The 27,926-nt window shown below is 41.7% G+C and overlaps 1 protein-coding gene across 2 annotated transcripts in view; it reads left to right on the plus strand.

Moving 5' to 3' along the window:
- Positions 1–240: 240 nt before the first annotated feature.
- The window catches only part of smap1 (small ArfGAP 1), a 132,821-nt gene continuing 105,135 nt past the window's right edge, over positions 241–27,926 (plus strand). For both annotated transcript variants that reach the window (XM_059982302.1, XM_059982303.1), the window contains exon 1: positions 241–472. In XM_059982302.1, coding sequence (XP_059838285.1) covers positions 355–472 — 118 coding nt within the window. In that variant the 5' untranslated portion in view covers positions 241–354. The remainder of the gene's footprint in view (positions 473–27,926) is intronic.

Raw genomic sequence — 27,926 nt, forward strand, 5'->3', positions numbered from 1 at the left:
AACGATATGGAAAAGCCGCATATCGGCAAATCGTCCCGGAACCCGAATCAATGGGGGCGAACTGCTGATATTCCACAAAAGGTGCTATTCAATTTGCATTGTTAATCCGCATGCCACTTGATGTTACAGTGCAATTTTGGTGAATAAATGAGTATCTGCTCTCGGTTTCCTTCCTCGCTCAAGGTGGGAATTTTGGTGATACTATTTTCCGCGGGCGACAGCGGCATTATTAGGAGGTAATGCGGCGCCGTTTCCGGTCGGCGCCACCATATTGGTGGGAGAAGGGCGCGGAGGCGGTGAGCGAAACGGTTCCTGTTCGCAGATCGTTGGGCAGCCGGTCGCACTGCCATTCTCATGGCCACCCGGTCGGAGCGAGAGAAGTCTCAGAAGCAGAATGAGCAACACCAGGCCATTTTGTCCAAGCTGCTGCGGGAGGAGGACAACAAGTACTGCGCAGACTGCGAAGCCAAAGGTAACGACGGATCTGAGCTGCGCCGCTTCAGTCAGGGTGGGTCCGGTGTGGCCGCCTATTTGCCGCAGTGACCTTTAACGGTGTGGTGCAGATGGCGAGCCGGCTACGGGCTTCGTTTTCCCCGGAAATGCAGGCCACCGATTGTGTTGGTGTGGCTGATCCGGGTCTCCTTTCTGCCGGTAATTGGTGCTGTTTGGAGCTATGCGTTCACTTCCATTGCCACCGAGCAGTAACTTTTACTGATTGAATTAGGAAGTTATGTCATCAATGAAATAGTGCCATTTGTTTTCTTGGGTGAATTAATCAGTGTTCTTATCGCTAATGACACAAGCTGTCTTTAGAAGTGATTTCTGTTTGCCAAGATATAACGCTTTCGCTTTCTGTGTAATGCTAAAATTACTAAGGAAAATTATGTGGCATCCATTTTCGGTCAACGTGACATCTCAGCTGGATAAGTTACTTCGGATCTTTATCATTGCAATTCATTCAGAGGGGGCTGAATAGTGTGTCCACCTTGAATAAGCAGCCAATTGAATTATCAAACGTATGATTTCCTAACGTAGCAACGATCTGTCTGCTGGAGGTCGAACACCATCTATTTTAGGGGTGGGGGTGTGTTTTGGGTTCAAACACTGCGGTGTTTGGTTTATTTGGAGGTGGGTGGTGCAGTGCTGTTATCACGGCTTTAAGTGATCGTTGGCCTGTGGAATTGGTCGGTCTCTCTGTAATGTGGATGTTCTCTGGGTACTCTGGTTTCTTCCCTCATCTGAAATATGTAAGTTAGTGCTTAGTTACTTAAACTGCCTATAAGGGGTCATGCACCAGTCACAGCTTTGAGTGCTTAGTTTATTTGTTGAAGTGCAAGAAAATTCATAATTTCCAAAGTTGTCTAATTTAATCAGTAATGGTCAGTGAGATTGTTTGTAACTTTTAATGTATGTGTTTATATCTCCTCTGACCAAATGTACACAATTTCTCAGTAGAGGAAAGAACAGAAGGTGCTGGAAATGTGTGATGCAAACTCAAAATGCTGGAAGCACTTGGCAACTGAGGCAACATCTGTAGGAGGAAATAGTTAACATTTTGTGTGAAGGCCTTTTGACATAGTGTCTTCAACTTAACACGTTAATTCTGTTTATCTGCCCATAGACATTTTGCAGAATCCAGTTCAAAATTCCGTCATGATTTAGAATGACGCTGAACTTCTCTGAAGATAACAATTCCAGTTTTTCCTCATCCTCCCAAATATTTGAGAGTATTTTAGTTGTCATTCCATGGGACCTGCACATCCTACTTAAAGTGGCTGATATCACAATGAATGGAATTAGAAGTTTCATCACTTGTAACTGAAATTTGACAGCACTATCTCCTGCAAATGATTCATAGACATGAATCTGTTAATGTTACTTGCATTAAGAAATGGATTCTCCCTGATTTTGCTTTCAGAGCCTCTCAATGTTGAATGCTTCTAATTGTCTTACCTTGGCATTCTCATCTCCACAGAAGACATTCTAACTTCTACAATCTCTTCAAATGACATGAGGGACAGAGTTATTTATGGTTAGTTTCCTCTGTCCCCTCTTTACATATATTTATGCGATCACAGAATTGCATAAAATCCCAGCTAAGGCCAAGGAGTTCAAAATGTTAACATAACTGATTTGTTTTTATTTATAAAACAGCTGTCATCTATGTGCTGTTTTGCCACACCTCCATCAAAAAGAAGAGTATCATTTTGAGATCTTCCCTCAAGTGGAGAATGATTGATTTCTTTCCAGATCATGCTTCAACATGATACTTGTTGCATGATTCAATTGAAGAAATTGAATCCTTTACTAGATCTGGATGTAAACTGAAAGAGACATAAAATAGATTTCATTGCAGAAACCATAGATGTATAGACAGATCTTTATACTTTATAGTTGATAGGTATATAGTTGTGTAAGTTAGGTTTGAAATGCTGATTGAGTTTAAACTGAGTGACTTCTTGGCAACAGAAAGTAGTCAGTATGATCTTGTGTCTAATTTGTGTTTGAAAGATACTACTGATAAATTATTGCAAATTTCTCTCATTGACAAAAAAAATCATTTAACTGAGAAAACTAAATGAAGCAATGAAGTACAGATATAAAAGTAGCTTGATAAGTTCAAGTGGACTTTAAAGGCTTTAATAATTCAACTGTGGACCTGTTGACCATATGCTTAAAATTATGTTGGATTTCTTCTGGAAATATGTTAGTCAGGATTTCTATTTACTGTGTCGACACCAAGGTTAAATAATGACTGGTGCAATTTTTGAGGCTGATGTTTTCACTGATTGTCTTGATTTGTTGGATTCTGATTTTTTTTTCTGACTGTTGACATCTACAAATGATTGTTTTCTCTTATTTACTCTTAAACTTTGAGTAACTCAGTTTTGACCAGAATGACATGTGTATAGGGATAGAAGGGAAAGCCTTTCTATATGTTTTATTGCAGTTAGTTTTTGCTTTTGGGTCTAATTTTTAGGAAAGCATATCAGATTTTCTTATTAAGATTATTACACTAAAATCTGGCATTCTGAGCTGGTTCTGGCAGAGTTCCTAAGGAAAGGATTTTTAGTGTAATAGTAGATAATACAATTAGGTTAGTAAGTTTGGTGGAATTCTGGTAGCGTAGAAAATGGGATATTGACAGGATGTAGAACTGGGTGAAAAGTGGCAGATAGAGTTCAACCCAGAAAACTGTGAAGTGATTCCTTTGGAAGGTTGAATTTAAAGCTAGAATACAGGGTTATTTGGATTCAAGGTTCATTTGTTAACGAAGAGTTTATAAGTTATATAACCTTGCTCACAGGTAGCCACAAAGCAAGAAACTGGAAAGAACCCAATTAAAAGAAAAAGGAATAAAAGCCTAATGCTTGATGTGGAAGACAAAGGGGGGAAAATACAAATCATGCAAACAATTAAGTGGACAACAGCATTCCGAACCAAAATTGAATCTTCAGATCCGAATCCCAGAGTAGGCCCAAAGCCTCACTTGTCAGTTCATCATATCAGAAGGTGTGAAGCACAGTAGCCGGGGCAGTCTTCATAGCCTCAGTGTCATGGAGATGACCATTATGGAAAGCAAACGAAATTGGCTCTCATCCCAACCGACACTTAGCATTGTGGGGGAGCAGAACGATTTTAGGGTACATATCCTTCGGTCCCTCAAAGATTCCACACAGCTAGGGCTGTTCAGAAGGTATATGGATGTTGGCCTTCTTGAGTCAGGGTTAGGTTGCAGAGCCACAAGGTAACATTCCAGCTCCATAAAACTCTGCTTTGACCACACTTGGAATATTGTGTTCAGGATGTGGAAGATTTGGGAGGGTGCAGAGGAGATTTACCTGGATACTGCCAGGATTCAAGAGTATGTCTGTCTTATGAGGAAAGGTTAGGTGTGCTAAAGCTTTTTTGGAGTGAAGGTGGTCGAGAGGTGACTTGACAAAGGTGTACAAGATGATGAGTATGGATCACGTGGGTGCCAGAGACTTTTCCTCGGACTGGAAATGGCTTGTACAAAAGGGCATAGTTTAAAATTGATTGGAGGACGGTATGGGAGGGGCAAAGTCAGAGAAGCTTTATTAAACAGTGTTCAATACATGGAACACCCTGCCCTGAATGGTAGTAGAGGGCAGATAAATTATGGGCATTTAAGTAACTCTTAGGCACGTGACTGATAGAAAAATCGAGGGCTGTGTAGAAGAGAAGGGTTAGAGGGAATAGATTGAAATGTTGAAACAGCTTTGTCGGCTGAAGGGCCTGTGCTGTGCTGTAATGTTATGATCTGTGCACATCTGGCTTTAAAAAATAACTGTTTTCTGGGTTTCAGGTAGGTACCTCAGAGGACTTGAGATATCATGAGGATGTGAATATAAAGCTTGTGTATGAATGGAAGTTTTGGAGTTCAAATTAGAATCTGGTTTATTATCACTGCAACATAAAATTGTTATTTTGTGGTAGTACAATGCAAAACATAAAAGTTGCTAAGTTACAAACATAGATAGTGTAAAAGAATTGAATTGACGTTATTTTGTACGCCCTTCTCATACATGAGTAAAAATCTTTACGTTACTTCTCCATCTAAATGTGCAATCATAGTAATTTATAATGGCACAGTCAATGTGACAAAGAAATACACTCAAATCAGCGTGAGTTAATCATTCTGATGGCCTGGTGGAAGAAGCTGTCCCAGAGCCTGTTGGTCCAGGCTTTTATGCTGTGGTGCTGTTTCCTGGATAGTAGCAGCTGGAATAGATTGTGTTTGGGGTGACTCGGGTCCCCAATGATTCTTCGGGCCATTTTCTCACACCTGTCTTTGTAAATGTCCTGAATCATCGGAAGTTCACAACTACGGATGCGCTGGGCTGTCCACACCACTCTCTGCAGAATCCTGCGATTAAGGGAGGTACAGTTCCCATACCAGGCAGTGATGCAGCCAGTCAGAATGCTCTCAATTTTGCCCTTGTACAAACCCCATTTCCAGAAAAGTTGGGATATTTTCCAGAATGCAATAAAAACAAAAATCTGTGATATGTTAATTCACGTGAACCTTTATATAAACTGACAAAAGTACAAAGATTTTCAAAAGTTTTACTGACCAACTTAATTGTATTTTGTAAATATACACAAATTTAGAATTTGATGGCTGCAACACACTCAACAAAAGTTGGGATAGAATTAAAATAAGATTGAAAAGTGCACAGAATATCCAAGTAACACCGGTTTGGAAGACTCCACATTAAGCAGGCTAATTGGTAGCAGGTGAGGTATCATGACTGAGTATAAAAGTAGCGTCCATCAAAGGCTCAGTCTTTGCAAGCAAGGATGGGTCGTGGCTCACCCCTTTGTGCCAAAATTCGTGAGAGAATTGTTAGTCAGTTCAAAAGGAACATTTCCCAACGCAACATTGCAGAGAATTTAGGTCTGTCAACATCTACAGTACATAATATTGTGAAAAGATTCAGAGAATTCAGAGACATCTCAGTGCGTAAAGGGCAAGGTCGGAAACCACTATTGAATGTGCGTGATCTTTGAGCCCTCAGGCGGCACTGCCTAAGAAGCCGTCATGCTACTGTGACAATTATAGCCACCTGTGCTCGGGAGTACTTCAGAAAACCATTGTCACTTAACACAATCCGTTGCTGCATCCAGAAATGCAACTTGAAACTGCATTACGCAAGGAGGAATCCATGCATCAACTCTATGCAGAAACGCCGGCAAGTTCTCTGGGCCCGAGCTCATCTCAGATGGACCGAAAGACTGGAACCGTGTGCTGTGGTCAGATGAGTCCACATTTCAGCTAGTTTTCGGAAAAAAACGGGTGTCGAGTTCTCCGTGCCAAAGATGAAAACGACCATCCTGATTGTTACCAGCGAAAGGTGTAAAAGCCAGCATCTGTGATGGTATGGGGGTGCATCATTGCCCACGGGATGGGTGAGTTGCTTGTATGTGAAGGTACCATTGACTCTGAGGCGTATATTAGGATTTTAGAGAGACATATGTTGCCATCAAGGCGACGTCTCTTCCCGGGACATCCATGCTTATTTCAGCAGGACAATGCCAGACCACATTCTGCACGGGCTACAACAGTGTGGCTTTGTAGACAGAGTGCCTATGCTTGACTGGCCTGCTGCCAGTCCAGATCTATCTCTTACTGAAAATGTATGGTGCATCATGAAGAGGAGAATCAGACAACGGAGACCACGGACTGTTGAGCAGCTGAAGTCTTATATCAAGCAAGAATGGACAAAATTTCCAATTGCAAAACTACTACAATTAGTATCCTCAGTTCCAAAATGATTAAAAAGTGTTATTAAAAGGAAAGGTGATGTAACACAATGGTAAACATGCCTCTGTCCCAACTTTTGTTGAGTGTGTTGCAGCCATCAAATTCTAAATTTGTGTATATTTACAAAATACAATTAAGTTGGTCAGTAAAACTATTGAAAATCTTTGTACTTTTGTCAGTTAAATAAAGGTTCACGTGAATTAACATATCACAGATTTTTGTTTTTATTACATTTTGGAAAATATCCCAACTTTTCTGGAAATGGGGTTTGTAGAAAGTTCTTAGGATTTGGAGGCCCATACTAAACTTCCTCAACTGTCTGAGGTGAAAGAGGCGCTGTTGTGCCTTTTTCACCACATACCTGGTGTGTACAGATCATGTAAGGTCCTTGGTGATGTGGATGCCGAAGAACTTAAAGCTGTTCACCCTCTCAACCCCAGATGCACTGATGTCAATGGGGATAGCCTGTCTCCATTCCTCCTGTAAGCCACAACCAGGTCCTTTGTTTTTGTGACATTGAGGGAAGGGTTGTTTTCTTGACATCACTGTGCCATAGAGCTGACTTCTTCCCTGTAGGTCACTTAGTTATTGTTTAAGATTAGGCCAATCAATGTAGTGTCATTGGCAAATTTAATTAGCATGTTAGAGCTGTGGGTGGTGACACAGTCACAGGTGTGGAGCCCACTGTTACCACCTGTCGGTGATCTGACAGGAAGTCCAGGATCCAACTGCACAAGGTGGGATGAGTAGTGAGGTAGTGTCCATGGACTGTTCAGGAATCTGGTGGAGGGGAAGATGCTCTTAAAATGTTTGGTGAGATCCTTAAGCTCCTGTACCTCCTTACCGATGGCAATAAAATTACATAGGGCATGCACCAGATTATGGTCATTAATGATGGATGCTACTTTCCTGAGGCACTCACTCTTGAAGATGTCCTCAATAGCAGGGAGGATTGTGCCGGTAATATAACTGTCTACAACCTTCTGCAGCTTCTTGTGTTCCTGTGAATTGGAGGCTTCATACCAAGCTGTGATGCAAACAGTCGTAGTGCCCTACATCTGTAGATGTTTGCAAAGGATTTTGGTGACATACCAAATCTCATCAAGCTTATAAAGTAGGGCTGCTGGTGTGCTTTCTTTGTGTTGGGGCCATGATAGACCCTATGAGATGTTGACACCCAGGCTGCTCACCTTTTCCACTGCTGATCCTTCAATAAGGACTGGTGTGTGTTCTTCCCTCTTCCCCTTCTCAAAGTCCACACTCCATTCTTGCCGACATTGAGTGTGATGTCGTTGTGGAAACGCTATTCAACCAGCTGATCGAACTCAATCCTGTATGCATTCTCATCATTGCCAACAATGGTGTCATCGGCAAATTTGTAGATGGCACTTGAGAGGTGCCTGGTCACATAGCCATGAGTGTAGAGCATAAAGTAGTGAGCTAAGCATGCGTCCATGAGGTGGACTTTTGGTGATTGTCATTGAGCAGATGTTATCATCAGTCAGCACTGACTCAATTCTCCCAATAAGGAGGACAATGATCTAATTAAAGAGGGAGAACCAGAGGCACAAGTTGTTTAAGTTTGTTTATTGGTACTGAGGGGATAGTGGTATTGAATGCAAAGCTGTAATCAATAAACAGTAGCCTGATGTATGTTTTTTCCTTTGTTTATGTGCTCCTAAGCTGAGTGGAGAGCCATTGAGATCACGTCTACTGCAGACCTGTTATGGCAGTAGGCAAATTGCAGCATGTCCAGGACTTTGCTCAGACAGGATTTAATTCTAGCCATGACCAACCTGTTAGTGCACTTCATCACAGTAGATGTGAGTGTTGCTGGGTGTTTGAGGAGGCTCACCCTGCTCTTCATTGGCACTGGTACGATTCATGCCTTTTTGAGCCAGGTGGGAACCTGTGACTGCAACAGTGAGAGGTTGAAGATGTCCTTGAACTTTCCAACCAGTTGGTTGACGCATATTTTTGGTACCTTGCCAGGTGTACCATCAGGGCCCCTCACCTTGTGAGGGTTTACTCTCTTGAAGGATGTTCTAATCTTGGCTTCTGAAACAGAGATCATAGGGTTGTCGGATTCTGTAGAAATTCTCCCTTTAAAAGCATGCATGAAAGACATTGAAGCTCATCAGAAGTGAAACATCACTCCCATTTATGCTCTTAGGTCTTGCCTTGTAGGAAATAATGGCATGCAAACCCTGCCACATATGTCATGCATCCAGTTGTGTTTCTAATTTCATACAGAATTTGCTTTTTTGCTCCAATGATTGCCTTCTGTAGATCACACCAGGACTTGCAGGGTTCTAGATTGCCATTCTTCAATGCCATCTCTCTAGCTTCAGCAGACGATTAATCCCTTGGTTCATCTAGGGCTTCATAGGTTTAATGAGACTCAATACTTTCTCAAAAGTACACACTCATCCACATCTTGATGAAGTCAGTGAGAGCTGTGGCACATTCATTCAGACCCGGAGATGAAGATGGTTTGAAAATTTTAATAACTCTTGTTTCCAAAAATCAACAAGTGTTACTCATAGGTTCTAATTTTTTTGTGTTTTTAACTTCCAAGTGAAGACTTTTCTAATATTCAATTCTGTTTATTTTGTCTTGATTACAGTGCTAAACACCAAGCTTATTTCATGTACTTTTGTGGAGTAGGTACTTCTATGGTTCAGTATATTTTGGCAATGCCATACTAACTTATGACTCTTTGCAAATTTGGAGCTAGCGTAACTGCTTGTCCTATTGCTCTAATAAGAGACTAGTTCATATTGTGGCTGGTGTCACTAATGCACTAGAGGGTGTTTTGAAAAATAGTTGTAAGCTTTGAGACTACAACTGCAGTTTAATTTTCCTCTTGTATCTTTTGGGAGGTTGAGATCTGGTGCAGATGGAACACAATTGACAAAATGTGGATTTCAGGAGTGAGAAATAGTTTTTAAACGGAAGACTGGAAATGTTCAAGTGAACCTGGGTGTTCTTGCACAAGTCATTGAATGTGAACTAGAAAAGAACAAGGTTTTTTATTTGTAAAAAGATTTGATTTACTGCAATTATGTAGGTCCTTGGTAAGACTATACCTGATGTAACATGCAGTTTTGGTCTCTTTGCCTGAAAAATATTATGTTTGCTATGATGGAGTACAGCAATGACTCCAAGAGTACAAGGTTGTATAAGTGTCTTTCATATGAGGAACTATTTGAATAAAATTGTGTTATTCTCTGACTTTTTGAAAAATGGGAGGCTATTGTCATACTGATGCAGGCACAATTTTTAAAGTTGAACTGTCATTCAACTATACATGAATACTGCCAAATGAAACAGCATGACTCTGGCGTCAAGATACAAAACACAGTACCAGCTGTCTCACATACAGAATAGGGCACATGTATCGCATACAAGATATCAGTAAAATAGTCACATCAAAAACAATATAGTCCCAATATCATGAGTCCAAGAATGTTGAAGCAATCTGCAATGGGAAACGATCTGGCTTGTCTTCTGCTGAGTGAATACAGGGGGCAGTACCTACACTACTCCCTGGCTTGAGGCCTAGTGCTCTCTACAACTGAGGACACACAGTTCCCTCAGCGTCCGTCAATGAATCAGTGAATTGGACTTACAGTATTGCACATTAACAGGGCCTTGGCATCACAAAAAAAGTGACCAAGATGCTGTGAGACTGCACACCACCTTTGCGTACTGACTCCTCTGGTGCCCCTCTGGCACAGGTAATGGCATGATCTGTGCCTTCTGTTTCTCCACCAACAAGCAACTCGCTGATAGGATAGACCTGCACTACATCCAAGTTCTTAATGTCCAGTGGGGTTTTAGGATTGTATACAATGTTTTTAAAAAAGACATTAACACCTTTGGTTGGCCCCATAGAAGCCAGTACAATCAAATCTGCCGCCATCTTACTGGAAGTCTTGGAGAGTTTGACAAGGTGGATATTTTCTTTAGCTGGAGAGGCTGCAACCAGAATTGATCTTTTTTTTAAAAAAAGGGGGTAGGCTATTTAATTCTGAAGTTAACAGATTTCTTCTGAGAATTTGGAATTCTTTACCATAGAAGGTTGTTATATTCAAAGTGGAGATTGATTTACTAGATTAAAGGAATTGAAGAACTTATTAAACAAACTAAGTGAGCTATTTGGCCCTTAAAACCTGCCCTATCATTCAATATGGCAGGAAAGTGTTGATCATCGTAAATCAGTATGCTTTTCCTCCTCCTTTCTCCCTTTAAACCTTGCTTTATGTGTAGCCCTTGGAATAAGTATGCAGATCCTCCTTAAGTATGTTTTAATTTTATGTGAAAGAGAATTATTCCACAAGTTCAACACAGCATGAAAAAAAAACTCTCAGTTTTAAATGGTTTATCTCTCATTCTCCTTCTCCCCCCCCCCCCCTCCCCCAACCCCAATGGTGCTAAACACTCTGCACATCAGGAATGTCCATCCCACAGTTAACTGTCCAGCCTTGTTAGTATTTTTGGGTTTCTCTGCAATCTGTTTTTTTCTATCCTTTCTCTACAAATGTATATCAATTAAGTTTGAGAAGAGGCTGAGCCAGTCTTGCCATTCCATAAATCAATCAGATAAATTCACTCCATAGCAAATTTGTCCATGACTATTGAGAGGCCAATACAATGCTGAAGACATGTATGCCTGCCCCTGTACTTGAATTTACTCCCTGTCCGGCCCAGCATAGGGTGTCTGTTTTCAGATCTTCGAAATACATTATCATGGAAAATCTGGTAGATCCTTAATGCATAACAATAGAGTTGCAGTGTGAAAATGGGTCCTTCAGCCTGTCTCATTCATGCCCGGTGAGATGCCTATTTGCCTTATTTACCTGCTACTCCGTGCTTGCTTTAAATGACTAGTGTATAAACACACCTATATCTTCTTGTGCCGCCCTTTCCAATCTGAAGTTATTCAAATATTCTATATTGCTATTATTGCCATTGAAATGTATGACCACAATTAGTCATATTATAGTACAACTGCCATGTATTTTAACCTGTTCAAATCAACTTTGATTTTCTCTGCATCTCTAAGGCTTATGTTCCCTAGATCTTTAAACTTGGTATTATATTTAATTCCCTTACTTATATCAAAATTATGTATTGCAAATAGCTAATCTCTCTGGTACCGTAATAGCCAAAGTGCGTCATGTGATAAAATATCCATTTGTTTGACCCTTTTTTTTCTGCTAGCCACTATCTAAGTCAGGCGTAACCTTCAATCCCATTCCACTTCTGTGGAACACACAAAATGCTTGTGGAACGCAGCAGGCCAGGCAGCATCTATAGGAAGAAGTACAGTCAACGTTTCAGGCCGAGACCCTTTGTCAGGACTAACGTCAGAATGGCACACAATATTCCTATGTGGCTGATGTTTTTGCATATTCATTAAACTATACCACTAATGTTTTCTTGCCATTTGAAACCCCGTTTACATGAACTGCATTAAATGCATTTCAAGGGATTAGTTTTCTATTGGAATTACTTGAGAGGAAGTGTAATATAAAATGCTAGAGTATCCACAAAGGAAAAGCTGCCTGAATGGGGCCAAAAGCAATGAGGCTGTACTTTATTGTAGGTGGTAAACAAAAAGGTTGTGTCAACACGAGTGAATCTGTAGATGCTGGAAATAAATAAAAGCACAAAATGCTGGCAGAACTCAGCAGGCCAGACAGCATCTATGGGAGGAGGTAGTGATGACATTTCAGGCCGAAACTCTTTATCAGGAGTCATTGACAGGTTGTGTCATTGGTTTTGTTGCTGTGTGTTCTGGTGCTTAGCATGAGTCAGCTCTCAACCAACAACTTACCACTGCAGTTACAATGTTAACTACTTATTGTGTTTTAGGATGGCCCAGTTTATTTCAGAAAATTACTTTTGAATATTTGAAGTTTGTGTTAAATATAACAACAGGCAATGTTATGAATTGGAATAGACAAAAGATACAGAAGATAGCCACTCATTAAAAGTGCAAGCATTTGTCTTTGGCCTTTTATTCTGCAGGATAAATATATTCCATTTAATTCAATTTTACAGGTGACTTCAGGCAGAAGTAACTCTGTCCTGTCTTTGGTGTCAGTGAAGTATTGTGTTTTGGCATTTGCATTGTAATGTGAAACAATCTGACTGTTTCCAGTAGTTGTGTAACCACCAGTATGAATAACTTCTCTCTATTGTTTTCTTCTGTTTATTGCCTGTGAATAAAATGATTTTGGATTTTTGAGCACTCCCAGCTCCTAACTAACGAGATTGTGAGTTTAGTTTAGAGAACATAGAAACATAGAAAACCTACAGCACAATACAGGCCCTTTGGCCCACAAGGTTGTGCCGAACATGTCCCTACCTCAGAAATTACTAGGCTTACCTATAGCCCTCTATTTTACTAAGCTCTACATACCTATCTAAAAGCCTCTTAAAAGACCCTATCGTATCCGCCTCCATCACTGTTGCCGGCAGCCCATTCCACTCACTCACCATTCTCTGAGTAAAAAAAAACTTACCCCGACATCTCCTCTGTACCTACTCCCCAGCACCTTAAACTTTTGTCCTCCTGTGGCAACCATTTCAGCCCTGGGGAAAAAGCCTCTGACTATCCACACAATCAATGCCTGTCATCATCTTATACACCTCTGTCAGGTCACCCTTCACTCTCCTTCACTCCAAGGAGAAAAGGCCGAGTTCACTCAACATATTCTCATAAGTCATGCTCCCCAATGCAGGCAATATCCTTGTAAATCTCCTCTGCACCCTTTCTATAGTTTCCACATCCTTCCTGTAGTGAGGCAACCAGAACTGAGCACAGTACTCCAAGTGGGGTCTGACCAGGGTCCTATATAGATGCAACATTAACTTCCGACTCCTAAATTCAATTCCATGATTGTTGAAGGCCAATACACAATGCACCTTCTTAACCACAGTGTCAAACTGTGCAGCTGCTTTGAGCGTCTTATGGACTCGGACCCCAAGATCCCGCTGATCCTCCACATTGCCAAGAGTTTTGCGATTAATACTGTATTCTGCCATCATATTTGACCTACCAAAATGAACCACCTCACACTTATCTGGGTTGAACACCATCTGCTATTTCTCCGCCCAGTTTTGCATCCTATCAATGTCCCGCTGTAACCTCTGACAGCTCTCCACACTGTCCATAACACCTCCAACCTTTGTGTCATCAGCAAACTTACTAACCCATCCCTCTACTTCCTCATCCAGGTCATTTATAAAAGTCATGAAGAGTAAAGGTCCCATAACAAATCCCTGAGGCACTCCACTGCTGACCGACCTCCATGCAGAATATGACCAGTTTACGACCACTCTTTGCCTTCTGTGGGCAAGCCAGTTCTGGATCCACAAAGCAATGTCCCCTTGGATCCCATGCCTCCTTACTTTTTCAATAAGCCTTGCATGGGGCACCTTATGAAATGGCTTGCTGAAAATAATCATATACATTACATCTACTGCTCTTCCTTCATCAATGTCTTTAGTCACATCCTCAAATAATTCAATCAGGCTTGTAAGGCACGACCAGCCCTTGACAAAGCCGTGCTGACTACTCCTAAATCATATTATACCTCTCCAAATGTTCATAAATCCTGCCTCTCAGGATCTTTTCCATTAACTTACCAACCACTGAGGTAAGACTCACTGGTTTGGACAGCTAAAGGAATAACAGTTCTTTGCAATATAATGAAAGAAGGAACGCTGTTCAGTTTTGAAATGCTTAAAGAGAAACACTTGTTGGAAACACAAGACTTTTATTGGTATTTACAGATGCAACAATATGTTAATAGTGTGGCGACCCATTTCCTAGCGTATCCGAACCGACTCACAATTAGATAGCCTACGGGGGTTTGCGAGCACAGAGCTTTGGAGCCTCTGCGCCATGGGGGGCCGGTTGACAGAGGCTTAAAAGTGAGGCTGAAGTTTTCGAATAAAGTTTTTTTCCTTCGACTGCAGTTACCGACTCCGTGTCGTAATTTTAGCGCTGCGTGTAGCACACCACTACAATAGGATGGTTAAAAATGTAACCAAGGCAAGAACATGTTTGATAGAGCTATTCAGAAAAGCATATAATATAGATAACGGTAGTAGAATCATTTCAAGTGTGTATAAATGTTTGTCAAAAAGTCAAACACGTTTGTTTAAATACATTAAAACAAAATGAGAGAAGGGAAGAGGCATAATTATATGAGGAAGAATGGACAATAATATGGAATTGTGCCAGTTCACAGAAATGGAGGGAGTTCGGATGGAAAAACTCGAAGATATTTTATTACACCCTCTCAGAAACCCCATTATGATAGTAACCTCCCTGTTTGCTGGAGAAATTGTGGAAATCAAAATGCAAACCATTATCATATTTTCTGGGAATGACCCATTATCAAAGACTATTGGAGTGGGATACACAATGCCCTACAAGACATCTTTAAATGTGAAGTACCCTTAGAAAGTAAGACGATATATTTTGGGTATATACCTTAAGAATGGTGAAAATAGATAAATATTTAATGAATATCCTGCTGGTGGCTGGTTAAAAAGACTCTTACTAGGAAATGGTTATCACAGGGGAGCCCAACAAATGCATGGATGGAAATTGCAATGGACATTTACAAAATGGAGAAGATAACAGCATCTGTTAATCATAAGTTGGAACAATTTGATTCCTACTGGGAAAAATGGTTTAACTACATAACACCTCATAGGCCTGATTTCATCCTCACAAATCAATGAATATGTTGTTTAAAAAAAATCACTCCCTACTTGTATGTAGTTTTCTTCTTTTGCTTGTTCTTTCTTTCCTCTCTTTTCTATAAGTGTATACCTTAGAGACATATATGGAGATTTGTGGCATATGACTATTTGATGTATATGTACAATATCTGAAATATATCTTATGGAAATGTTTGTTTAATGATGAACTACAATAAAAAATAAATTACAAAAAAAAAGACTTACTGGTCTATAACAGGGTTCGGCAACCTTTACCACTGAAAGAGCCATTTGGACCCGTTTCCCACAGAAAAGAAAACACTGGGAGCCACAAAACCTGTTTGACATTTAAAATGAAATAACACTGCATACAACGTTTCCTTTTTGCCTTTATGCTATATATAAACAAACTATAATGTGTTGCATTTATGAAATCGATGAACTCCTGCAGAGAAAACGAAATTACATTTCTGCATGCAACAAAAACATTTTGAACTCCGAAAAAAAGACGTTGGGTTGAAGGTTACTTTTAAGTAAAATACTCAATGTCTATTTGAGTCCTTGTATTTATGAAAAACGCAGAACTTAAATTGTCCGCCAGTAGCAAACCAAAAATAACGTCAGCAAGCTGTCAACCTGAAAAATAAAAGGACTATTTCACTGAACAATGAAAAAATATGAATATACGTAAGATAATAGGCAATTAAAATATTTATCATACTTGGTTAATGGGATTTCTGCTCCTGGACCTCAGCGCACAGCGTCTGCACATCAGGGCTGTATGACGTCACCTTCATCTTTACACAGGATCGCAAGCTGTCATCTGTGAGGCGTGCGCGATGTTTGTTTTTAATAAAGTTCATGTTGGAGAACACCTGCTCACATACATAAGTGGATCCAAAGATCGACAGGACTCCAAGCGCATACTTTTTAATGTTTACATAAATGTTGGGGATAGCATTCCATGTTTCGAACACAAATTTGTCCAGTTTGGGGAGATTTTCAATATCACTCCATTTGTGATTCTGAATAAGAATGGCCTTCTGACAGGCAACATCTTCAAGGTCTGCTGTCAAGCGTCTAAACTTGGACACCCATATGTATTTGTCGGCTATGTCGGCCAGTTCCATCTCATGATCAGGTGGACTCACACCTGCCAATGCAGTCATATTCAGTAGGGATGGATCGATGCTTAGGGGAGTGACCAGGACGGATAATGTGTTTTTTTCCTCTCTGAACTCACAGAAGTGTTTCCCAAACAATGTTTGCATTGCGATGATTGCAGAATGTAAATACTCCGAATTTATCATGTCATGAGCTTGTTTGAACTCTCTCAAATTGGGGAAGTGAGACCATGTGCCTTTCTGTAAATCTCTGGCAAGCACTGTCAACTTGCGCTCGAATGCCAAAACATCCTCCAACATGTGCAGGGCTGTGCGTCCTTTCCCCTGAAGAGCTGTGTTCAGGTGCGCTGTCATGTCTACCATGAAGTGTAGCTTTTCCAGCCACTCTGGCTGTTCCAGCTCAGGAAAGGTGAGCCCTTTGCTGCCCAGGAAAGTTTTCACTTCTTCCAGACACGCGACAAAGCGTTTCAGCACCTCCCCTCTTGACAGCCACCGGACTTTGTTGTGCAGCAGGAGATCAGAATGTGGGCTTTCCAGCTCGTCCAGTAACAAATGGAATTGACGGTGATTTAAACTTTTTGCCATTATTTTATTGACAATCTGAATGACAACATCCATTACTTCTGTGCATTCCGGAGGAAATGTTTGAGCGCACAGTGCCTCTTGGTGCAAGATGCAGTGAAAAGTCAGCAGCTTTCTGTCCAGCGACTTCTGCAGTAAAGCCTCAAATCCCTTGTGCACTCCTGTCATACTTGGTGCCCCATCAGTAGCTACTGACACCAGGTGGGTGGTCTTTATTCCTTTGGCTCTTAAACAATTCAAGACAGCCTCACAGATGTCCTCCCCCAGTGTTTGGCCTTTTAGAGGTATCAACTCAAATCATTTCTTCCTGTGGCCCGGCAGAGTTTACATACCAGCAGAACAGCGCTATTTGTTCAATATCACCTTTGTCACAGGCAATCGAGTAGGCCACAGCTGAATTGATGTCTTTAATTTGCTGTCTTGTGATGTCTTCTGCCATTTTTATGGTTCTGTCTTTGACAGTCTTTGCAGAGAGGGACATATCCCTGATTTTCTGCACAATTTCACTCTTGTTTTTAAAGTCCGTGAATAGATGTTCTGAAATCTTAATGAAAGATTCTTTTATATATTCACCATCTGTAAACTGCTTCCCGTGCCTGACTATTTCTTGAGTGGCAAAAAAACTAGCATATGTAGTTGATTTTCCAGACTTCATCCACTTTTTGAAATGATTTTTGCTCAGATCAACCTTCCGCATCAGTTCCGAAATGGCTTTTTTTCTCTCATCTCCATCCGGATATTTTTGAGCAAAGGCTGTGTGTTTATTCTGGAAATGTCTTGCGACTTTTGACTTTTTGTTGTTTGCTAGTTTCTCATTGCATATTAAGCATACCGGTAAACAAGTCTCGTCTGCAGTGAAAGCAAATGAATCTGCCCACGTATCATTAAACGTTCTGTTTTCTTCAGTCACTTTTTTTTTAGAATTCTCCATAGTTAGCCTACCTTGGATCAAAAAATTAAAGAAATCGCACACTGGCGGGTGTCAGGCATTGGCAGTGGTGACGTATATTAATAGCGACCAAAAACACATTTATTTAGATTGTACAAGATCACCATAATCTTCAAATTTAGAATTACATTTCAAAAATTAACAAACTAACATAAAATACATTTTAATTAAATACTCATCATTTATTTCCCAAAGCCACAGGGAGCCACAGCACAGAGATGAAAGAGCTGCGGGTTGCTGACCCCTGGTCTATAATTTCCAAGGCTATCTCTACTCCCTTTCTTGAATAAAGGAACAACATCAGCAATCCTTCAATCCTTGGGAACCTTTCCCGTCCTGATGCAAAGATCATCGTCAGAGCTCAGCAATCTCCTCCCTCGCCTCCCACAGTAGTCTAGGGTACACTTTGTCTGGCCCTGGTGCCTTATCCAACTTGATGCTTTCCAAAAGCTCCAGCATATCATCTTTCTTAATATCTACATGCTCAAGATTTTTAGTCTGCTGCAAGTCATCACTAAAATCACTAAGATCCTTTTCTATCGTGAATGCTGAAGGAAAGTATTCATTAAGTATCTCCGGTTCCATACGCACTTTCCCACTGTCACATTTGATAGGTCCTATTCTTTCACATGTTATCATCTTGCTCTTCACATACTTGTAGAATGCCTTGGGGTTTTCTGTAATTCTGCCTGCCAAGGCCTTCTCATGGCCCCTTCTGGCTCGCCTAATTTTCTTAAGCTCCTTACTCGTAGCCTTATAATCTTCTAGATCTCAAACATTACCTAGCTCTCTGAACCTTTTGTAAGTTTTTCTTCTTGATAGATTTATTACAGCCTTTGTCCACCATGGTTCCTGTACCCTACATAATTTCCCTGTCTCTTTGGAATGTACCTATACAGAACTCTACACAAATATCCCCTGAATATTTGCCATATTTCTTCTGTACTTTTCCCTGAGAACATCTGTTTCCAATTTAAACCTCCAGTTTCCTGCCTGATAGCCTCATAATTCCCTTTACTCCAATTAAACACTTTTCTAACTTGTCTGTTCCTATCTCTTGCCAGTGCTATTGTAAATGAGATAGAATTATGATCACTATCTCCAAAATGCTCTCCCACTGAGAGACCTGACACCTGACCAGGTTCATTTCCCAATACCAAATCAAGTACAGCCTCTCCTTTTGTAGGCTTATCTATATACTATGTCAAGAAACCTTCCTGAACACACCTAACAAACTCCACCCATCTAAACCCCTTGCTCCAGGGAGATGCCAATCGATATTTGGGAAATTAAAATATCCCATCACAACAACTCTGTTATTATTACACCTTTCCAGGATCTGTTTCCCTATCTGCACCTTGATATCCCTGTTACTTTTGGGCGGCCTATAAAAAACACCCAGTAAAGTTATTGACCCCTTCCTGTTCCTAACCTCCACCCACAGAAACTCTGTAGACAATCCCTGCATGGCGTCCACCTTTTCTGCAGCTGTGACACTATCTCTGATCAACAGTGCCTCACCTCCACCTCTTTTGTCCATTCTGAAACATCTAAAACCCAGCTCTTGAAGTAACCAATCCTGTCCCTGAGCCATCCAAGTCTCTGTAATGGCCACCACATCACATCTCCAAGTACTGATCCACACTCTTAAGCTCATCCACTTTGTTCACAATGCTCCTTGCATTGGAATAGACACATCTCAAGCCTTTGGCCTGAGCACGTCCCTTCTCTATCACCTGCCTATCCTCCCTCTCGCACTGTCTACAAGCTTTCTCTATTTGTGAGCTAACCTCCTCTTCCTCAGTCTCCAGTTCAGTCCCACCCCCCAACAATTCTAGTTTAAACTCTCCCCAGTAGCCTTAGCAATCCTCCCCGCCAGGATATTGATCCCCCTGGGATTCAAGTGCAATCCATCCTTTTTGTACAGTTCACACCTTCCCCAAAAGAGGTGCCAATGATCCAGAAATCTGAATCCCTGCCTCCTGCTCCAATCTCTCATTATCCTCCACCTCATTCTATTCCTATTCTCACTGTCGCGTGGCACAGGCAGTAATCCCAAGATTACTACCTTTGCGGTCCTGCTTCTCAGCTTCCTTCCTAACTCCCTGTAGTCTTTTTTCAGGGCCTCTTCCCTTTTCCTCTCTATGTCATTGGTACCAATATGTACCATGACCTCTGGCTGTTCTCCCTCCCACCGCAGAATATCTTGGACACAAACAGAAACATCCCGGACCCTGGCACCTGGGAGGCAAACTACCATCCAAGTTTCTTTCCTGCGTCCACAGAATCGCCTGTCTGACCCCCTAACTATAGAGTCCCCTATCACTACTGCCTTCCTCTTCCCTTCCCTACTGAGTCAGAGGGCCAGAATCTGTGCCAGAGGCACAGCCACTGCCACTTACCCTGGGTAGGCTGTTCCCCGCCTCCCCGCACAACAGTATTCGAACAGGAGTACTTATTGTCAAGGGGTACAGCCACAGGGGTACTCTCTAGTTCCTGACTCTTTTCCTTTCCCCCTCCTGACTGTGACCCACTTGTCTGTCTCCCGTGGCCCTGGTGTGACCACCTGCATATAACTCCTTTCTGTAGCCTCCTCACTCTCCTTGACCAGGCAAAGGTCATCAAGTTTCATCTCCAGTTCCCTAACTCAGTCCCTCAGGAGCTGCAGCTCGACACACTGGGCGCAGATATGGCCGTCTGGGTGGCTAGATGACTCCAGAACCCCCCACTTCCGACACCGGGCACAGAACACTGGCCTCACACATACTTTCTACCTCACCATGTAATGTTACCGCCTCAGCCCGTTGTGCCAAAGTCTGTCACTCCGTTGCCCGCTGGATACGGTGGTCTTTTTAAACCTTTTGCGCTGTACTGGCTGACGTCACGCATCTGCACAGTCTTGCATCTCTTTAACCTGAGTAGTTTTTAAAAAAAAATCTTTTGCTACGATAAATCAGTAGTTCACATGGAGGAGAACAGAAGAATAAATGGTGGTGAGTCATTTTTTGCCATAGTAGGAACACTGACAGTTTTGTCATATGAGAATGGTTTTGCAGTTAGCCTTGTTATTTCAGTTGCAGTGAAATTACAATTTACAGTGAAAACCCAGTGCCTTGTTGCAGTGGTATTATCTAAACCTCTGTGTGGTTTGAGTTGTTGATTGCAGTTTAAGCTTCTGCTTAAAGTTTTGTCCTATCAGTGTAGAGTACAGTCGGACCTCCTTATCCACGGGTTCCGCATGCACAGATTCAACCAACCGTGGATCGGGAAAACCCGGAAGTTCTCCCTCCAGCACTTGTTTAAGTATGTACAGACTTGTTTGTTCTTGTCATTGTTCCCTAAACAATACAGTATAACAACTATTTACATAGCATTTACTTTGTATTAGGTATTATAAGTAAGTCGGAACAGGTACATCTGGTATTATTTAGCGTCAGTTAAACATTTGTCTTAGTATATAGTATATATTTTACCTTTCTATGCATATGAGTCAGCTTACAGAGAGGAGGTGCAGTGACTAACGGACTGGTGCAGAGCCAACAACCTGTCTCTTAATGTGAACAAAACAAAAGAGATGGTTGTTGACTTCAGGAGGGCACGGAGCGATCACTCCCCGCTGAACATCGACTGCTTCTCGGTAGAGATCGTAAAGAGCACCAAATTTCTTGATTCACCTGATGGAGAATCTCACCTGGTCCCTCAACACCAGCTCCATAACAAAGAAAGCCCAGCAGCGTCTCTACTTTCTGCGAAGGCTGAGGAGAGTCCATCTCCCACCCCCCATCCTCATCGCATTCTACAGGGGTTGTATTGAGAGCATCCTGAGCAGCTGCACCACTGCCTGGTTCGGAAATTGCACCATCTCAGATCGCAAGACGCTGCAGTGGATAGTGAGGTCAGCTGAGAAGATCATCAGGGTCTCTCTTCCTGCCATCACGGACGTTTACACTACACGCTGCATCCGCAAAGGAAACAGCATTATGAAGGATCCCACGCACTCCTCATACAATCTCTTCTCCCTCCCTCCGTCTGGGAAAATGCTCCGAAGCATTCGGGCTCTCACGACCAGACTATGTAACAGTTTCTTCCCCCAAGCTATCAGACTCCTCAATACCCAAAGCCTGGACTGACACCTTGCCCTGTTGTCCTGTTTATTATTTATTGTAATGCCTGCACTGTTTTTGTGCACTTTATGCAGTCCTGTGTAGGTCTGTAGTCTAGTGTAGCTTTCTCTGTATTTTTTTACGTAGTTCAGTCTAGTTTTTGTACTGTGTCATGTAACACCATGGTCCTGAAAAAAGTTGTCTCATTTTTACTATGTACTACACCAGCAGTTATGGTTGAAATGACAAAGTGACTTGACTTGACTTGAAAAGACTTAAGAAATGTAAGTATTTCAATAATTAAACCATTGCATTGCTTAGTAATAATTGTAGCTTTCATCAGGGAAGGGCCTTTCACATGCGCCATTATTTTCACTTTATCTTTTAAAATTGTTCTGATCATTGACCGACTGTAGCCTGATGCTTTTCCAATGACTAATGGTGTTTCGCCTCTTTCCGATTGCTTTATTATTTCCACTTTATTTTCAATCATGATTGTTTTCCAAGCTTTGTAGGGTCCTAAAGTCCACTGCACTGAGACAGGTTAAATAAGGGAATTGAGCATCTGTGTTTTTCAGTATCCACAGGGGGTCCTGGGACCAATCACCCCCGGATAAGGAGGGCCGACTGTAATTTCCCTCTGTTTGTTGTCATTGTTTTTCTAATTTTTGCAATGATATCATTAGTTAACAGTAACAAAGGGCTGCTTATAGATTTTTGCAACCTTAAAATTTATAGGTTCGTTTGAAAGACATAGCATGGAAACAGACCCTTTGGCCCACCTGGTCAATGCACCACGGCACCTTGAAGCCTGACCATTTGATCACTTTAGGTCCATATCTCTTTCTGGCCCTGTCTATACTTTCTGGTTTTTGGTTCCCCAACACTGTGGGCAGAAAAGAATATGTATTCACCATATCAATGCCCTTCATCATCTTGTACCTCTGTATGATCATCCCTCATTTTCTGCATAATATTGAACAAAGTCCTGATCTACTCTACCTCTCCATTACTGCATGCAGGGTTTGACTCAAAACTATTGTTCCCTCCAAAATGCACGGACATGCAGTACCTGAAATGCTCCTGCACATATAGTATTTTTGTTGCCACACAGCTGGAATCTTCTAAATAATGTGCCAGGCAATTTTCAAGCCATGTAAAAATGTTTTGCTCATCGCAATGGTTGGTTCACACAGATTGTTTAAAAAAAAATAGCAGGAACATTGCTCAAAACAAAGAATTCCTGCTCTTTCCTCCATGTTCCATCCTATTGATACTGTTCGACCTGCTGATTTTCTCCAGCAGATTTTATTTCTGCAAGTTGATAGAGAGCCTCAATTTGAAGATGTGTGCAAAGCCCGTTTTCTTGTATGCTTCAGTGGATGTAAACAATGTCACAAACCTTATCCCTGCACATGCACTTATGCCACAGTTTAATGACTGGAATGAACATGCTATAGATTGAAAAGTTCCTCCGAGGGATGCCACAGTCGCATTCAAAGTACATATGTCACCATATACAACCCTAAGATTCATTTTCTTCTGGGCATAATCAATCCAATAGCCATAATAAAGTCAATGAAAGACTGCACCTAACAGGGCAGACAATATGTATGAAAAAGACAAGAAAATATGCAAATACAAAATAATACATAAGTAATAATAATAAATAAACAATAAAAATCATAAAAACATAGATATCATGCATAAAGCGATGCCGAACATGTCCTGTCCTTAGAAATTACCCAGGGTTACCCATAGCCCTGTATTTTTCTAAGCTCCATGTACCTATCCAGGAGTCTCTTAATAAAAGACCCAATCATAACCGCCTCCGCCACTGTCACTGACAGCCCATTCCACGCACTCAGCACTCTCTGCGTTTTTTTTTAAAAGAACTTACCCCTGACATCTCCTCTGTACCTTCTTCCAAGGACCTGCAAACTGTGCCCTCTTGTGCTAGCCATTTCAGCCCTGGGGAAAAAGCCTCTGACTATCCACACAATCAATGCCTCTCATCATCTTATACACCTCTATCAGGTCATCTCTCATCCTCCGTCACTCCAAGGAGAAAAGGCCGAGTTCAGTCAACCTGTTTTCATAAGGCATGCTCCCCAATCCAGACAACATGCTTGTAAATCTCCTCTGCACCCTTTCTATGGTTTCCACATCCTTCCTGTAGTGAGGCAACCAGAACTGAACACAGTACTCCAAATGGAGTATGACCAACGTTACCTCTCGGCTCTTAAAATCAATCCCACGATTGATGAAGGCCAATGTACCGTATGTCTTCTTAACCACAGAGTCAACCTGTGCAGCAGCTCTGAGTGTCCTATAGGTTGGGACCCCAAGATCCCTCAGATCCGCAACACTGCCAAGAGTCTTACCATTAATACTATATTCTGCCATCATATTTGACCTACCAAAATGAACCACCTCACACTTATCTGGGTTGAATTCCTCTGCCACTTCTCAGCCTAGTTTTGCATCCTATCAATATCCCACTGTAACCTCTGACAGCCCTCTACAGTATCCAAAACACCCCCAACCTTTGTGCCATCAGCAAATTTACTAACCCATCCCTCCACTTCCTCATCTAGGCCATTTAAAAAAATTCGGGAACCCAAAACAGATCTCTGATACACTGGTCACTGACTTCCATGCAGAATATGACCCGTCTACAAAAACTATCTGCCTTCTGTGGATCCACAAAGCAATTTTCCCTTGGATCCCATGCCTCCTTACTTTCTCAATAAGCCTCACATGGGGTACCTTATCAAATGCCTTGCTGAAATCCATATACACTGCATCTGCTGCTCTACCTTAATCAATCTGTTTAAAATTCAGTCAGGCTTGTAAGGCATGACCTGCCTTTGACAAAGCAATGCTGACTCTTCCTAATCATATTATGCCTCTCCAAATGTTCATAAATCCAGTCTCTCAGGATCTTTTCCATCAATTTACCAACCACTGAAGTAAGGCTCACTGGTCTATAATTTCCTGGGCTATCTCTACTTCTTTCTTGGATAAGGGAACAACATCGGCAACCCTCCCATCCTTTGGAACGTTTCCTGTCCCCAATGATGATGCAAAGATCATCGCCAGAGGCTCAGCAATCTCCTCCCTCGCCTCCCACAGTAGTCTGGGGTACATCTCGTCTGGTCCCGGTGATTTATCCTACTTGATGCTTTCCAAAAGCTCCAGTACATCCTCTTCCTTAATATCTACATGCTCAAGCTTTTCAGTCTGCTCTAAGTCATTTCAACAATTGCCAAGAACCTTTTCTAATGTGAATACTGACACAGAGTATTCATTAAGTACCTCTGCTATCTCCTTCAGTTCTGTACACACTTCTCCACTGTCACACTTGATTGATCCTATTCTCTCACATCTTACCCTCTTGCTCTTCACACTGTTGTAGAATGCCTTGGGGTTTTCCTTAATTCTGTCTGCCAAGGCCTTCTCATGGCCCCTTCTGGCTCTCCTAATTTCATTCTTAAGCTCCGAGAACATGAGTTGAAGAGTCTCTGAAAGTGAGTCCATAAGTTGTGGGAACAGTTCAGTGATAGGGCAAGTGAAATTGGGTGACATCTACATAATTTATTATTATGTTGTGATTTGTCCTCTACTGTGCCTATTGTCTAGTTTATTATTGTACTGCCCTGCACTGTTTTGTGTACTTTACGTAGTCCTGTGCAGGTCTGTAGTCTGGTGCAGTTTTTATGTTGTTTTATGTAGTCTAGTGTAGCCTCGTGCTGTCTCACATAGTCTGGTGTAGTTTTGTGTTGTTTCATGTAGCTCCAGGGTGCTGGAGAAACGTTGTTTCATTTTTACTGTGTACTGTACCAGCAGTTTATGGTCGAAATGACAATAAACTTGACTTGAAGTTATTAGCACTGGTTCAATAGCTTGATGATTGAGGGGTAATAACTGTTGCTGACCTAGTGGTGTGAGTCCTGAGGCTCCTATACCTTCTCCACGATGGCTTCAGCGAGAAGACAACATGTCCTCGGTGGTGGGGCATCCCTTATGATGGATGCTGCTTTCCTGCGAACACTGTGTATTTGTGCTCAATGGTAGGGAGGGCATTTCTCGGAATAGACTGAGCCGAATTCATAACTTTTTGTAGGATGTGAATTTTCTAATCAAAGGCATTGGTGTTTCCATACCAGGCTGTGATGCAGCCAGCCAATATACTCTCCACTACACATCTATAGAAGTTGGTCAAAGTTTTGGAAAACATGATGAATCTTCAGAAACTCTTAAGGAAATAGAGGTGCTGCTGTACTTTCTTCATAATTGGACCTGTGCGCTGGGTCCAGGCCAGGTCCTCTGAAATGACAACAGAGAAATTTAATGTTGCCCGCCTTCTCCACCTCTGATTCCCCCATTCAGGACTGGATTGTGGACCTCTGGTGTCCTCCTTCAAGTCAATCAGCTTCTTGGTTTTGCTGACCTCGTTTATTGTGGCACCACCAGCCAGATATTCAGTCTCCCTCCTATATGGTAATTCATCACCACCTTTAATTCAGCCTATAGCAATGGTGTTGTCAGTTTATGTAAATATGGCACTGGAGTTGTGCTTAGCCTCATAGTCGTAATTATGAAGTGAGTAGAGCAGGAGGCTAAGCGCACAGGGACCTGCTGGTAGTTCTTTCATGTTTAGACATTTAAAGCGAGCATAGAAGGCATTGAGATCGTCTGGAAATGAAGCCCTATTTTCATCGCTTGATTTCACTTTAAAAGAAGTGATAGCATTCAAGTCCTGCCACAGCTGTCAAGCATTTTTCATTAATTCAAGTTAAATTGGAATTGCCACTTTGCCTGTGATATGGCTTTCTGGAGATTGTGCTGGGACCTCTTGTAACTTCCTTGGTCACTAGACTTGAATGCCTTTGATTTGGCCCTGATGGTTCATCCAAGACTTCTGGTTGGGGAAGACTAAATGATTTTGTGGGGAAACATTTGACTATGACTCTTTTTATAAGGCCTGTGACAGTCATGATGTGTATATTCATTCGGATCCACACATGTGTACTTGAACATGGCCCAGTCCACCAACTTGATTTTTTTTTGTGTGCCATATTCTGCCAGCGCTTTGGTGACCACTTAATTTTTCAAGTGATTGTCTTGGAGGAAAGATTCTGTGAGTGGTCCCCCATGTCCTTCACACAGCGCTGTTTTTTTTTACGACGCCGAGTTGCAAGCTTGACACTCAACCAGGCACGGATGGAAAGCATGTCTGGGAATGGCCTGACTGGATTCGAACTCAGGAACCTACGCTCTGGAGTCTAGCGCTGATGTCACTGCACCACCACTTGATTAGGCTTGGGTTAAATTGCTGGGTGGTGCAACTCAGTGGACTGGGAGAGCCTGTTCCACACTGTATCTCAAATAAAAATGTGTTGCTACGATGCATCTGGATAGGTAGAATTCACACTGTGATATGGATAGTAGATATTCTGTCACTGGAAGGAAGCAGTTGAAGAGGACCCATGTAATAAATTTAACTGGAGACTTGTTAGATTTGTTTTTGTTCTTGAAGATGGTTACAATTAGTCTCTGATTCCCCTTTCCCAGATGTGGGGAATGAATTTGTGCTGAAGCACCCCAAACCTCTTGACCTCCTGCACGTCCCCAAACTATTCTATTGTGATAGTTGGATGCAATACCAATTTTTGACAATAGAGACCTATTAAACACTGACTCAAATTTTCATCTGTGTTTACCTGAATGAGGATGAAACGACACATACCAATTTATTTACACATATACAGCCAAATAAAACAACATTCCTCCAGATTAAGTTGCACAACACGCTCTCACGCTCAAAAAGTAAACAGCATAATATTACCTGCACTTGATATGTGATGAGACCTTTGTGGTGGCAGGGAGTTCAGTAGTCTTATGGCCTGGGGCAAGAAGCTGTTTCCCATCCTAATGGGACCCTTCTACCTGATGGTAGGGGGTCAGAGATCGTTGGCCAGATGTGAAGAATCATTGATAATGCTAAGGGCCCTGCGTACGTAGTGCTCCTAATCTTGGAAAGAAAGACCCCAATGATCCTCTCAGCAGTTCTTACAATCCCACCCTAATTATGCATCTTCAAAGGCATGTATCCTACAATTTGGAAGAATTTA

The sequence above is a fragment of the Hypanus sabinus genome, chromosome 10 (assembly GCF_030144855.1).
Source record: "Hypanus sabinus isolate sHypSab1 chromosome 10, sHypSab1.hap1, whole genome shotgun sequence".
Classification (NCBI taxonomy): domain Eukaryota; kingdom Metazoa; phylum Chordata; class Chondrichthyes; order Myliobatiformes; family Dasyatidae; genus Hypanus; species Hypanus sabinus.